This window comes from Pan paniscus, chromosome 12 (genome assembly GCF_029289425.2).
Source record: "Pan paniscus chromosome 12, NHGRI_mPanPan1-v2.0_pri, whole genome shotgun sequence".
Lineage (NCBI taxonomy): Eukaryota > Metazoa > Chordata > Mammalia > Primates > Hominidae > Pan > Pan paniscus.
The window spans coordinates 62,852,270-62,868,087 of record NC_073261.2 but is presented as its reverse complement, the minus strand read 5'-3'; the positions used below and the strand labels follow the sequence as shown (position 1 = coordinate 62,868,087).

Sequence of the window (15,818 nt, the reverse complement as noted above, 5' to 3'; positions counted from 1 at the left end):
TTGCTGAAGTTGCTTATCAGCTTAAGGAGATTTTGGGCTGAGACGATGGGGTTTTCTAAATATACAATCATGTCATCTGCAAACAGGAACAATTTGACTTCCTCTTTTCCTAATTGAATACCCTCTATTTCCTTCTCCTGCCTGATTGCCCTGGCCAGAACTTCCAACACTATGTTGAATAGGAGTGGTGAGAGAGGGCATCCCTGTCTTGTGTGAGTTTTCAAAGGGAATGCTTCCAGTTTTTGCCCATTCAGTATGATATTGGCTGTGGGTTTGTTGTAAATAGCTTTTATTACTTTGAGATATGTCCCACCAATACCTAGTTTATTCAGAGTTTTTAGCATGAAGTGCTGTTGAATTTTGTCAAAGGCCTTTTCTGCATCTATTGAGATAATCATGTGGTTTTTTGTTTTTGGTTCTGTTTATGTGATGGATTACGGTTATTGATTTGCATATGTTGAACCAGCCTTGCATCCCAGGGATGAAACCAACTTCATCATGGTGGACAAGCTTTTTGATGTGCTGCTGGATTCGGTTTGCCAGTGTTTTATTGAGGATTTTTTGATTGATGTTCATCAGGGATACTGGTCTAAAATTCTCTTTTTTCGTTGTGTCTCTGCCAGGCTTTGGTATCAGGATGATGCTGGCCTCATAAAATGAGTTAGGGATTGATTGGAATAGTTTCAGAAGGAATGGTACCAGCTCCTCCTTGTATCTCTCGTAGAATTCGGCTGTGAATCCATCTGGTCCTCGACATTTTTTTGGTTGGTAGGCTACTAATTATTGCCTCAATTTCAGAGCCTGTTATTGGTCTATTCAGGGATTCAACTTCTTCCTGGTTTAGTCTTGGGAGGGTGTATGTGTCTAGGAATTTATCCATTTCTTCTAGATTTTCTAGTTTATTTGTGTAGAGGTGTTTATAGTATTCTCTGATGGTAGTTTGTATTTCTGTGGGATCGGTGGTGATATCCCCTTTACCATTTTTTATTGCATCTGTTTGATTTTTCTCTCTTTTCTTCTTTAGTAGTCTTGCTAGCAGTCTATCAAGTTTGTTGATCTTTTCAAAAAACCAGCTCCTGGATTCATTGATTTTTTTGTAGGGTTTTTTGTGTCTCTATCTCCTTCAATTCTGCTCTGATCTTAGTTATTTCTTGCCTTCTGCTAGCTTGTGAATGTGTTTGCTCTTGCTTCTCTAGTTCTTTTAATTGTGATGTTAGGGTGTCAATTTTAGATCTTTCCTGTTTTCTCTTGTGGGCATTTAGTGCTATAAATTTCCTGCTACACACTGCTTTAAATGTGTCCCAGAGATTCTGGTGTGCTGTGTCTTTGTTCTCATTGGTTTCAAAGAACATCTTTATTTCAGGGCAGGTATGCTTTATGTATGGTATAAAAGACTTGGGTTTCTTAAGCTTGGAGTTCCTCTCCTATAATGCAGCCCACTGTGTGTACATGTGTTATCTGGCCCTTTTCATGTCACTCTAAGGTAATTAAGGTTTAGAGAGCCAGTGCAAAAATGTTGATACCTCAGCTACTCTGTTACTGTGAGTAATAAACTGTCCTTCATCTCTGACCCAAGGTCATATTTTCTAACAGGATCCATGCAACTGGCAGGCCAAATTGTTGGTTTGAAAACATGGTCAGCTCAGGTTCCAAGATGACCAAATAGGAACAGCTCCAGGCTACAGCTCCCAGCGTGAGCGACACAGAAGATGGGTGATTTCTGCATTTCCAACTGAGGTACTGTGTTCATCTCACTGGGACTTATTGGACAGTGGGTGTAGCCCACAGAGTGTGAGCCAAAGCAAGGTGGGGCATTGCCTCATCCAGGAAGTGCAAGGGGTTGGGGAATTCCCTTTCCTAGCCAAGCGAAGCAGTAACAGACAGTACATGGGAAATCGGGACACTCCCGCCCTAATACTGCGCTTTTCCAATGGTCTTGGCAAACCGCACACCAGGAGATTATATCCCAAGCATGGCTCGCCAGGTCCCACGCCCACAGAGCCTTGCTCATTGCTAGCACAGCAGTCCAAGATCGAACTGTGAGGCAGCAACGAGGCTGGGGGAGGGGCATCTGCCATTGCAGAGGCTTGACTAGGTAAACAAAGCAGCCCAGAAGCTTGAACTGGGTGGAACACACCACACCTCAACGAGGCCTGCCTGCCTCTGTAGACTCCACCTCTGGGGGCAGGTGATAGCTGAACAAAAGGCAGCAGAAACTTCTTCAGGCTTAAACATCCCTGTCTGACGACTTGAAGAGAGCAGTGGTTCTCCCAGCATGGAGTCTGAGATCTGAGAATGGACAGACTGCATCCTCAAATGGGTCCCTGACCCCTGAGTAGTCTAACTGGGAGACACCTCCCAGTAGGGCTGACAGACACCTCATACAGCTGGGTGCCCCTCTAAGATGAAGCTTCCAGAGGAAGGATCAGGCAGCAACATTTACTATTCTGTAATATATGCTGTTCTGCAGCCTCCACTGGTGCTACCCAGATAAACAGGGTCTGGAGTGGACCTCCAGCAAACTCCAACAGACCTGCAGCTGAGGGTCCTGATGGTTAGATGGAAAACTAGCAAGCAGAAAAGAATAACATCAACAAAAAGGACATCCACACCAAAACCCCATCTGTAGGTCACCATTATCAAAGACCAAAGGTAGATAAAACCACAAAGATGGGGGGAAACCAGAGCAGAAAAGCTGAAAATTCTAAAAATCAGACCACCTCTTCTCCTCCAAAGGATCGCAGCTCCTCGCCAGCAGCAGAACAAAGCTGGACGGAGAATGACTTTGATGAATTAAAAGAAGTAGGCTCAGAAGATCGGTAATAACAAACTTCTCCGAGCTAAAGGAGGATGTTCGAACCCATCATAAGGAAGCTAAAAACCTTGAAAAAAAATTAGACAAACAGCTAACTAGAATAACCAGCATACAGAAGACCTTAAATGACCTGATGGGGCTGAAAACCATGGCACGAGAACTACGTGACGCATGCACAAGCTTCAGTAGCCTATTCGATCAAGTGGAATAAAGGGGATCAGGGACTGAAGATCAAATGAATGAAATGAAGCGAGAAGAGAAGTTGAGAGAAAAAAGAGTGAAAAGAAACAAACAAAGCCTCCAAGAAATATGGTAATATGTGAAAAGACCAAATCTACGTCTGATTGGTGTACCTGAAAGTGATGGGGAGATGGAACCAAGCTGGAAAACACTCTTCAGGATATTATCCAGGAGAACTTCCCCAACCTAGTGAGGCAGGCCAACATTCAAATTCAGGAAATACAGAGAATGCCACAAAGATACTCCTCAAGAAGAGCAACCTCAAGACACATAACTGTTAGATTCACCAAGGTTGAAATGAAGGAATATGTTAAGGGCAGCCAGAGAGAAAGGTCGGGTTACCCACAAAGGGAAGCCCATCAGATTAACAGCGGATCTCTCAGCAGAAACTCTACAAGCCAGAATAGAGTGGGGGCCAATATTCAACATTCTCAAAGAAAAGAATTTTCAACCCAGAATTTCATATCCAGCCAAACTAAGCTTCATAAGTGAAGGAGAAATAAAAGCCTTTACAGACAAGCAAATGCTGAGAGATTTTGTCACCACCAGGCTTGCCTTACAAGATCTCCTATAGGAAGCACTAAATATGGAAAGGAACAAATGGTACCAGCCACTGCAAAAACATGTCAAATTGTAAAGACCATCGATGCTAGGAAGAAACTGCATCAACTAACGAGCAAAATAACCAGCTAATATCATAATGACAGGATCAAATTAACACGTAACAATATTAACCTTAAATATAAATGGGCTAAATGCTCTAATTAAAAGACACAGACTGGCAAATTGGATAAAAAGTCAAGACCCACCAGTGTGCTGTATTCAGGAGACCCATCTCATGTGCAGAGACACACATAGACTCAAAATAAAGGGATGGAGGAAGATCTACCAAGCAAATGGAAAACAAAAAAAAGCAGGGGTTGCAATCCTAGTCTCTGATAAAACAGACTTTAAGCCAACAAAGATCAAAAGAGACAAAGAAGGGCATTACATAATGGTAAAGGGATCAATTCAACAAGAAGAGCTAACTCTCCTAAATACATATGCACCCAGTACAGGAGCACCCAGATTCATAAAGCAAGTCCTTAGAGACCTACAAAGAACTTAGACTCCCACACAATAATAATGGGAGACTTGAACACCCCACCATCAATATTAGACAGATCGATGAGACAGAAAGTTAACAAGGATATCCAGGACCTGAACACAGCTCTGCACCAAGCAAACCTAATAGACATCTACAGAACTCTCCACCCCAGATCAACAGAATACACATTCTTCTCAGCATCACATCACACTTATTCCAAAATTGACCCACATAGTTGGAAGTAAAGCACTCCTCAGCAAATGTAAAAGAACACAAATTATAACAAACAGTCTCTCGGACCACAGTGCAATCAAATTAGAACTCAGGATTAAGAAACTCACTCAAAACTGCTCAGTTGGAGACTGAACAACCTGCTCCTGAATAACTACTGGGTACATAACAAAATGAAGGCAGAAATAAAGATGTGTTTGAAACCAATGAGAACAAAGACACAACATACCAGAATCTCTGGGACACATTTAAAGCAGTGTGTAGAGGGAAATTTATAGCACTAAATGCCCACAAGAGAAAACAGCAGAGACCTAAAATCAACACCCTAACATCACAATTAAAAGAACTAGAGAAGCAAGAGCAAACACATTCACAAGCTAGCAGAAGGCAAGAAATAACAAAGATCAGAGCAGAACTGAAGGAGATAGAGACACAAAAACCCCTTCAAAAAATCAATAAATGCAGGAGCTGGTTTTCTTGAAAAGATCAACAAAACAGATAGACTGCTAGCAAGACTAATAAAGAAGAAAAGACAGGAGAATCAAATAGATGCAAAAAAATTGATAAAAGGGATATCACCACCGATCCCACAGAGATACAAACTACCATCAGAGAATACTACAAACACCTCTACACAAATAAACTAGAAAATCTAGAAGAAATGGATAAATTCCTGGACACATACACCCTCCCAAGACTAAATCAGGAATAAGCTGAATCTCTGACTTGACCAATAACAGGCTCTGAAATTGAGGCAATAATTAATAGCTTACCAACTAAAAAACTCCAGGACCAGATGGATTCACAGCCGAATTCTACCAGAGGTACAAAGAGGAGCCGGTACCATTCCTTCTGAAACTATTCCAATCAATAGAAAAAGAGGGAATCCTCCCTAACTCATTTTATGAGGCCAGCATCATCCTGATACCAAAGCCTGGCAGAGACACAACAAACAAAGAGAGTTTTAGATCAATATCCCTGATGAACATCAATGCAAAAATCTTCAATAAAATACTGGCAAACTGAATCCAGCAGCACATCAAAAAGCTTATCCATGACAATCAAGTCAGCTTCATCCCTGGGATGCAAGACTGGTTCAGCATATACAAATCAATAAACATAATCCATCATATAAACAGAAACAAAGACAAAAACCACATGATTATCTCAATAGATGCAGAAAAGGCCTTTGACAAAATTCAACAGCACTTCATGCTAAAAACTCTGAATAAACTAGGTATTCATGGGACATATCTCAAAATAATAAAAGCTATTTATGACCAACCCACAGCCAATATCATACTGAATGGGCAAAAACTGGAAGCATTCCCTTTGAAAACTCACACAAGACAGGGATGCCCTCTCTCACCACTCCTATTCAACATAGTGTTGGAAGTTCTGGCCAGGGCAATTAGGCAGGAGAAAGAAATAAAGGGTATTCAATTAGGAAAAGAGGAAGTCAAATTGTTCCTGTTTGCAGATGACATGATTGTATATTTAGAAAACCCCATCGTCTCAGCCCAAAATCTCCTTAAGCTGATAAGCAACTTCAACAAAGTCTCAGGATACAAAATCAATGTGCAAAAATCACAAGCATTCCTATACACCAATAATAGACAAACAGAGAGCCAAATCATGAGTGAACTCCCATTCACAATTGCTTCAAAGAGAATAAAATACCTAGGAATCCAACTTACAAGGGATGTGAAGGACCTCTTCAAGGAGAACTACAAACCACTGCTCAACGAAATAAAAGAGGACACAAACAAATGGAAAAACATTCCATGCTCATGGATAGGAAGAATCAATATCGTGAAAATGGCCATACTGCCCAAGGTAATTTATAGATTCAATGCCATCCCCATCAAGCTACCAATGACTTTCTTCACAAAATTGGAAAAACTACTTTAAAGTTCATATGGAACCAAAAAAGACCCGGCATTGCCAAGACAATCCTAAGCCAAAAGAACAAAGCTGGAGGCATCACGCTACCTGACTTCAAACTATATTACAAGGCTACGGTAACCAAAACAGCATGGTACTGGTACCAAAACAGAGATATAGAGCAATGGAACAGAACAGAGCCCTCAGAAATAATACCACACATCTACAACCATCTGATCTTTGACAAACCTGAGAAAAACAAGAAATGGAGAAAGGATTCCCTATTACAATAAATGGTGCTAGGAAAACTGGCTAGCCATACATAGAAAGCTGAAACTGGATCCCTTCCTTACACCTTATACAAAAATTAATTCAAGATGGATTAAAGACTTAAATGTCAGACCTAAAACCATAAAAACCCTAGAAGAAAACCTAGGCAATACCATTCAGAACATAGGCATGGGCAAGGACTTCATATCTAAAACACCAAAAGCAATGGCAACAAAAGCCAAAATTGACAAATGGGATCTAATTAAACTAAAGAGCTTCTGCACAGCAAAAGAAACTACCAGCAGAGTGAACAGGCAACCTACAGAATGGGAGAAAATTTTTGCAGTCTACCCATCTGACAAAGGGCTAATATCTGGAATCTACAAGGAATTTAAACAAATTTACAAGAAAAAGTCAAACAATCCCATCAAAAACTGGGCGAAGGATATTAACAGACACTTCTCAAAAGAAGACATCTATGCAGCCAATAGACACATGAAAATATGCTTATCATCACTGGCCATCAGAGAAATGCAAATCAAAACCACAATGAGATACCATCTCACACCAGTTAGAATGGCGATCATTAAAAAGTCAGGAAACAACAGGTCTTGGAGAGGATGTGGAGAAATAACGCTTTTACACTGTTGGTGGGAATGTAAACTAGTTCAACCACTGTGGAAGACAGTGTGGCGATTCCTCAAGGATCTAGAACTAGAAATACCATTTGACCCAGCCATCCCATTACTGGGCATATACCCATATAAATCATGCTGCTATAAAGACACATGCACACGTATGTTTACTGCGGCACTATTCACAATAGCGAAGACTTGGAACCAACCCAAATGTCCATCAATGATAGACTGGATCAAGAAAATGTGGCACATATACACCATGGAATACTATGCAGCCATAAAAAAGGATGAGGTCATGTCCTTTGTAGGGACATGGATGAAGCTGGAAACCATCATTCTGAGCAAACTATCGCAAGGACAGAAAATTAAATATAAAAAAAATTATCTGTAATATACTTTGAAGTGCATCAGAACATAAGACGGATTAATGCATAGGTGGAAGATAAATAAATGGAAAGATAAAAACAAACAACCAAAAAAAATGGTAAAAATCTCAGATTCTTCATGCTTTTTTTTTTTTTTTTTGATGGAATCTCTGTTACCCAGGCTAGAGTGCAGTGGCGCGATCTTGGCTCACTGCAACCTTCGCCTCCCAAGTTCAAATGATTCTTGTGCCTCAGCCTCCCAAGTAGCTGGGATTACAGGCATGCACCACCACACCCAGCCAATTTTTTTGTATTTTTAAGAGAGACGGGGTTTCGCCATGTTGGCCTGGCTGGCCTCAAACTCTGGGCCTCAAGTGATCCACCCGCCTCAGCCTCCCATAGTACTGGAATTAGGAGCCTGAGCTGTGGAGCCCAGCTCACCATTTCTAAAGCTGAATTCACATTTTTTGCTTTCAGACTCCTTCATTGGTTCCAATCCCATTGAATGGAAGCACCAACCACCCAGTTATCTTTAACAAAAATTTGTGCCGCCTTTACTACTGTTTCTTCCACAAACCTCCATATCTAGTAAATCAACTCTCTTGCTGTTACTAGTTAAATATTTCACAAATACATCTAGTTTTCTTCATCCCTACTGCTACCATCATAGTTTATGCTGATAATGCCTCTCAAGTAAAAACTCAGAAAGTTTGTATCCCTGCCTCTAATTTGACTCTTTCGAATCCATTCTCCACATTGTTGCCAGGGCAATTTTTCCAAAAAACAATTATGTCACTTCTCTGAAAAGCCTTAATGACTACACATTGCACCAAGGATGAAATTCTGATGATACACAAGACCATGCATGAAATGATCCTTACTCACAACTCTGGCCTCACCTCTGAACACTGAAGTCTTAGGGTCCTATGAGTCATACCATGTTCCCTAGACTCTTTGCCTTTTTACATATCATTTAATCTGAAATGCACTTACCTATCCCTGCTTTCCTCCCTCTTCCAACCCTTCGCCTGACTAATGCTTACACACGCTAGGCCTCAGATTAGCCAAAACTTTCTCCAGGGAGCTTTCCCCAACATCAGGCCCCACTAGGATTCAGTTAGATGGGTTGTACTTTCCTCAATCATAACATCATCTTACACACTTAAGATTTTAACTACGTATTTACTTGTTTGTCTCCTCCACAAAACTGTAAGCAACTTGAGCCATAACAGGTAACTTACTATTTTATACCCAGGTTCTTAAACATAGTAAATGTTCTATAAATATTTGCTGTCAGATAAATTAATCAATGAATGAATAAACAAATGCCATCTCTGCCGAACAAGAGCATAAGTCCCGCATGGCAAAATCTGAATCTGATAAATTTGCAATCATCATATAATATGCGCTAAAAAACAAAGTTTTGGGGGTTTTTTAATTTCAGATAGGTCAAAATAAATCTTAAACTTTAAAGAACATTATGTACAATAGAAAAGTATACTTATAATGTTGAGAAAGAGATCTCAAGAGTAACACAATTCAAGCCCCTGCCTTTAAACAAATAAAAGATAATCCCTCAGCTGTAATCAAGTATTTATAAATTACTGTCAGCAATATTATTAAAAATAACATGAAAAATTACAAAATTAGATGTACAGAACCCCAAATAAGATATTAAAATAAAAATTGACTTACTCTACATGAATTCATTAATATGCTAGTGTAGAAAAAGAAGAAACACTGAGAAATGTGAATATCCCACAGAATTAGAATGCTGAAATCTACTTGAGTTTAGAGCTTTCATAATTTTAAAATATTTGAAGCCATCCCTTTATAATAAAAAAATTGCCTTTGACAAATTGTTTTGCACATTCTATGGGAGAGAAATTCATACAAGCAAGTTTGCCCAGCTATAAAGATGATTTCCATATCCTAACTTTTAGCATATACTAACATAAATCTGCTTTAAATATATTGCATCATTCTGTATATTTTCTTTATAGCTTAATATCAACCATCAAAATCACTAGTGTCAACACCTCCTTTAAAAACATTCATGCATCATTCAAGGAAAATATTTTTAAAGCATATATATTTTGACATGTATTTTCAAACTGACAAGAACTCAGCAGTTATAAAGACTTATATTTTTCAGAGTAATAAAGTAGCAGAAAAGATAAAACTAGTCTGATAGAATTTCATTATATAATAGCTCTGAGAGTCAGTATCCTATCACTAGAAATCAGTCACTTTTATTCTCTTCTGAAAAATTATGTAAGGTGACTTGCAAAATAACTGTGGTTAGTGAAAATATTTTCAAAACAATATAACACCAGTCATTAAAATTCACAGCTGGTGTCTATTTCTCGGACTTTTCTCAATTTTCTCCTTTGCAGTTCTTGAATCCAAGTCTCCTAGACCTTTAACATACCATTAAAGAATATTGTTTAAATGTTTGTTGCTAAAATATTTAAACATATTTTATCAAAAATAGTATTTGATGAAAAGTGAAACTTTCCCCAATATGCAATTAGATTAGTTTTTAAAAATTTATATTTTCTACTAAGACAGTTAACCCATAATTTACATTTATGTGAAAAACTGCATTATCTCATCATAATCTGGCTTTTGATAGCTAAAGCCCCTTTTTCATTTGAAGTAAAAATTGTACAGATATTACAAGGTGAAAGCAGACAGAAATTATTTTGCATTGCCAATGCTTCTGTAACATGTAGTTAAACTAAACTGACTTCACTGAATAATATCTGTTCCACAAATGATGGTTAAAAAAAAATTCAACTCATGCCTGTAATCCCAGCACTTTGGGAGGCCAAGGAGGGCAGATCACTTGAGGCCAGGAGTTTGAAACCAGCCTGGCCAACATGGTGAAACCCTGTCTCAAAAATACAGAAATTAGCCAGGTGTGGTGGCGCATGCCTGTAATTGGTTGCGAGGGTGAGTCACGAGAAGCATTTGAACTTGGGAGGAGGAGGTTGCAGTGAGCTCAGATAATACCACTGCACTCCAGCCTGGGTGACATAGCAAGACTCTGTCTCAAAAAAAATAATAAAAAAATAAAACTCAGGTAAAACTTTGATTATGTATCAACTGAAGTTTTTAGTAATATATTTCTTTCCAGTAAACTACTCTATCATCTATAGATAATCACAGAATGTGAACCAACAATTCTATTAAGTATTGCCATTTATTTATAGATAGATGGATGAGTAGATAAATAATAATTAGTCATCTCTTGAGTTATTCAGGACATGTTTTGCATTCTTTAGTACTTAATTTAATAATTTCACCATTCTCACTGGAATGTTAAATAAAAGCAGGATATTCCATTAAAAGGTTATGTTCCAAGAGCGATGCAATGAATAGTCTCTTGAGAATTAAATTTTAAAAACAATTACTTTTATTAACTACATAGAAACTTTTCGGTATCACTACTTAAAGGTGACTTAAACATGCTATGTATAAGTATATTCAAGACAAAAACAAGTTTTCTACATTAGAAATAGTATTTAATTTACTAATTATTTTTATAAACAATAGACAAATATTTATTTGGCCTCAATATTCTTCTGAAACATCAAAATATTTCTGTTTTATTACTAGGTTATTTAAACTCATATAAAGTCAGAGTATAAACAATTAGTGCAAACACAATTATTCTAATGAATTAAGAGTTATGGAATTCAGAAAATTCATTACACAAAACGTTCACCTTCAGAGTAGATAATTATGTACACACTGTTCAAACAGAGCAGCTTGTTGGTATAAAGACCTCCTCTCATGGTGGGATAAGGAGAGTAATGAGAGCAACTTGTTGACATAGAAGACCCCCCCTTATGGTTGTCTAAGGAATGCACTCAGTGTTCACCAAGAAGCACCTCTAAACCTTAAGACATAAGGAGATACTAATGATGTGCCAGAAAATATATGACTGTTTTATATTATATGTGTTTATAAACGTGTCTCTGTATGTAACTGCTTATGTTAAATATGAAATGCAAAAAGTAGCAAACTAGAACTGTTATACATTTTCTTAATTAAAACGATTAAATTCTATATTTCAGTTTTTAATTGGATCCATTTTGATATAGTGGTTTTTTGTTTGTTTGCTTGTTTGTTTGTTTTTGAGAGTCTCACTCTGTTGCCCAGGCTGGAGTGCAGTGGGGTGATCTCAGTTCACTGCAGCCACAACCTCTCAGGCTCAAGTGATCCTCCCTCCAAGTAGCTGGGACTACAGGTGCACACCACCATATCTGGCTAATTTTTGTGTTTTTCTGTTTTTGTTTTGTAGAGATGGGGTTTTACCATGTTGCCCAGGCTGGTGGTTTTTGTTTTTTTGTTTTCTGGTAGACTCTCCCTCTGGGGCCCAGGCTGGAGTGCAGTAGCATGATCTCGGCTCATTGAAACCTTGCCTCCCAGGTTCAAGTGATTCTCTTCCCTCAGACTCTTGAGTGGCTGGGACTACAGGCATGTGTCATCACATCTGGCTAATTTTGCATTTTTAGTAGAGATAGGTTTTTGCCGTGTTGGTCAGGCTAGTCTTGAACTCCTGGCCTCAAGTGATCCACCCACCTTGGCCTCCCAAAGTGCTGGGATTACAGACATGAGCCACCATGCCCAGCCTAATAAGCATTTTAACCCAAATGGGCTTCAGTAGTCCTTTGTTTTTTTCAAAACTGCATGCAAACAAATGGCTTGTTACTATCAAGATTTATAATGCAATACAGTGTATAATAAAATAAGTTACAATTATACATGGTTTTTCATTTCACATTATTCTTAATTGTGTAATGTTGAAAAAGCAGCATATTTCAGATTACTCTCATAAATACTGGTTTTTCCACCATAACATCCTTTCTTGTTTTTTCAAAACCATTTATCATAATGAAAAGTAAAATAACAAATATTAAAGTATATAGCAAATGTTTCCATTTTGCCCGTTTGTTATTAAACCAGCAAATGCTGGGTTTCTGCCCTTATTTCCCCCTTCTCTTATCAATAAATGCATTATTTAATGTTAAAGGTAAGGCGATAAGAGTCATGTAAAAGCCAGTGCCATACCAACTAGTTAATAACATCAAACTAATAAGACCACAGACCAACTTGCTTTTTTGACATCACTTCCAAATCTCTTTGGGCTACATTTTCAGTCAGCATGTAAGAATTAATCATAGCAATCCCATTACCTTAATGAGTATTCTATGTGTAACTCTCTATGCACCCAACATAAGGCCTTCACAGTTTATACATAGTTTATCTTTCAAATTTTATTAAAAAATCTAAATTCTTTATAAAGCCTAAACATATTTACATAATGTATATATACACATATATATTTATATATTAATTCATACACACACACACTCTCTATCAGTTCTCTATATAGCTAAGGAGTTGAGTTATAGTCATTAAAAGGATTATCCAAAATAAATGACTGCATAGCAATATCTTGGACGGGGTTTGAATGAACTATATATTTAACAGAGCGTGTCAAATGTGAGGACTCCCATTCTTGAGACTATATGTATTACCTAAATGAAACTATTTGAAGCCTGAATACTGCATTCAATAATACAGGCCTGGGAAGGAAGCATTTTTTTTTTCTTCCTGAAGTGAATTTGATGCTTCTGAAAGACTGACAGATTTGGACGAGAAAGTATAGCTCTAAACTAAATTAAGTATTCACAGAACAAACACTGCAGCTGCAAGAGCAATTCAAATTTCCTATCACCAATGTTTCAATCCTCTTTTAAAAGAACGATTTCTGAGGTCAGAGGTTACTCCCATTTTCATGGCTATTCAGCCCCCTGGGTAATGTAGCTACCATGGGTGCCATTAAATAGTGGCAATTGCGATAATGGATATATCTGCAAAGCAGCAAGTAACTTTATAAAGGCTCCAACTATTATAAAAATAGTGATTTTACAATTCCACAAATTATTTCTGTAACATTTTGTCTAAAACTGGCTTGCATTACTCAAATACTAAATATGTATTTTTAAAATATTAATTACATGTTTCATTCCAAAAGTTTCAAAGGAAACTTAAAATAAATTTAAAATGAAAATATATATCATCAAACAAACCATGAGCAATGGCCCAGCCACCTGGACTTACAGTAATCCCAGGCAGTCTCTGACGCATATGTATGTCCATGAGTCTGTGCACATATACATCTGTTTCACAAACAGAAGGAAAACACCTCTTCCCTTCAAACCTCCTCTGCTAATTACTAGTAAAAAATCTAATTATTCTTATATATAAGGAAACTTGAACATATTCTGAAATAAATGTGTAATAATTTATTCATAAGCAATGAAACATTACCTCAAAATAAAAATATCAAATATTCAAAAGAAAAATACTAAAGGTGGTAGTTTTGAAGAGAAGTAGTAAAACATTATAGGGAAAGAATTTCATAAAACATAAATCTAGATTTCCAAAAATGCTGTAATTTTTGTACAGTTGTTTGTTAATGGAAAATAAGTTTTAAAAGAAAATCATTTATATCCTATATTGTTTCACTACATTAGTGAAGTACAAAAATCAGTTTTGTATGACTCTGCATCTGAGAGAGCATTATCTTATTCACAGAAAAATAACATATACGAATACACATATAGTTTGTGTAATTCTGTCAGTTATAATAGCCTACTGAAGTACTTAAATTGATCCTGATTTTCTGTGATGACCATTGAATGCTTTGAAATGATAAGACAGCCTTATTTTGTGCTTCAAAAATATTGAAAAATATTTAAATACAAATGTAACAGAAACATTATTCACAAAATCACAGGAAAACACAGATGGCTTTTCTTTTTAATTCCCAAAAAGTATTGTGTCTCAAATTGGAAAATAACTTAAAAGGAAAATAAAACCTCTCCAAATTAAGACTTAAGGCTTTAAATTATTATCCATATAATTTTTTTTACTTTATTTCAACATATAAATAAAACAATAATAATTATTTTTCATTGCAGAAGCTGATTCTTTAATAATTTAATGACTTGAATATACATAGGAATGCAAGGGTTTTTTCAGTGAATAAAAGAAGACACATAGGCCAAAAGGAAAGCTACTTTTCAAGTTTTAACTGATCAACAATTACTCGATGAGATATAATATTACAGAAAATTACTCAAATCCTAGGGCATTTTAGAATACTTTGAAATAGTAGAAGGTAAGCCTCTTTAATTGTAGTCAGAGAGCAATTTAATATTTAAATTTTACAGAAAACCAAATTGGATCAGTTTTTTGTTGTCGTATTTTCTTTTATATTTTATGTACTTTATTTGTACTCTGGGGAGGGTGGTATGGTTAGCTGAGCTTAAAATGCAATACAAACAATATACCAATAGCTTGAGACTTCTAGTGTAAATCACAAGATAGGTCCCCATTTAAATCCCAGACCAATTAATAGCAAAGCAAGATTCATTCATTCTATTTTAGTATTTTGATAATTCTTATTTCCAAAGAGTTTCTTCAAACTATAATTTTAATTTCATCCTGACACCTTTTTTCAAAAAATGCATACTTCATTATATGGTCCTTGCACAATTGCACCACCTAGTGTTTACTCAGTAATTCCACAAATTTAATAAAGTTTTCTCAGCATTTAAAACAAAACAAAAACCCCTACCATCACCACCATGATACCACCATACTACATCAACCATCTAAACTTTGTTATCTTTAACTTATAAAGTTTAACTTTGTTTGACTTATAAAAAGACTTATAAACTATTAAGTTTGGGATATATTAGAATTTTGGATTTTAATTATAATCTATTTAAAATATTCTGAGTGTACACTGAAATACATATTTCAAATGTGTTCAAACTGATTCTCTATTATTTCAAAAAGACTCACTTTAAAAAATCTAGAATGTATTTCAATGTCAAAATTAATAGACAAAAATGAGAATGGTAGGTGGCCTACCATTTTCATGGGCAAAAGCGATAATGGTGTATATCTCCTCTTCTCTCTACTCCTTTGGCTTCCTGAGGACAACAGAGTAGTAGGCAGAGTAGGCTCTTTTTCCTGTTCTTCACTCAGAATCATATTTTAAAAGCTGTATATAAGGAAAGGTATGCTACTATTAGTTTCCTCAATAGTTATTAGATTTTTTTAAATTAATGTTCCTGTTACAGTGTTGAGCAATAACTTTTTTAAATGTGCATCTGTGAATGATAAATTACCATATTATATGAAATTTAAAATATTAACCTGACACTTATTTAATAATGTACCTGATTATTACTAATCATTAT

At 36.5% G+C, this 15,818-nt stretch overlaps 1 protein-coding gene across 10 annotated transcripts in view; it reads right to left on the bottom strand.

Moving 5' to 3' along the window:
* WDPCP (WD repeat containing planar cell polarity effector) overlaps positions 1-15,818 on the bottom strand; it is a 730,102-nt gene that overhangs the window by 422,492 nt on the left and 291,792 nt on the right. The window contains exon 4 of one of the 10 annotated variants that reach the window (XM_055107901.1): positions 15,487-15,619. The exons of the other annotated variants lie outside the window; for them this stretch is intronic. Within the exon in view, the coding sequence (XP_054963876.1) occupies positions 15,487-15,609 (123 nt within the window). The 5' untranslated portion in view covers positions 15,610-15,619. The remainder of the gene's footprint in view (positions 1-15,486; positions 15,620-15,818) is intronic. 10 annotated transcript variants of the gene reach the window in all.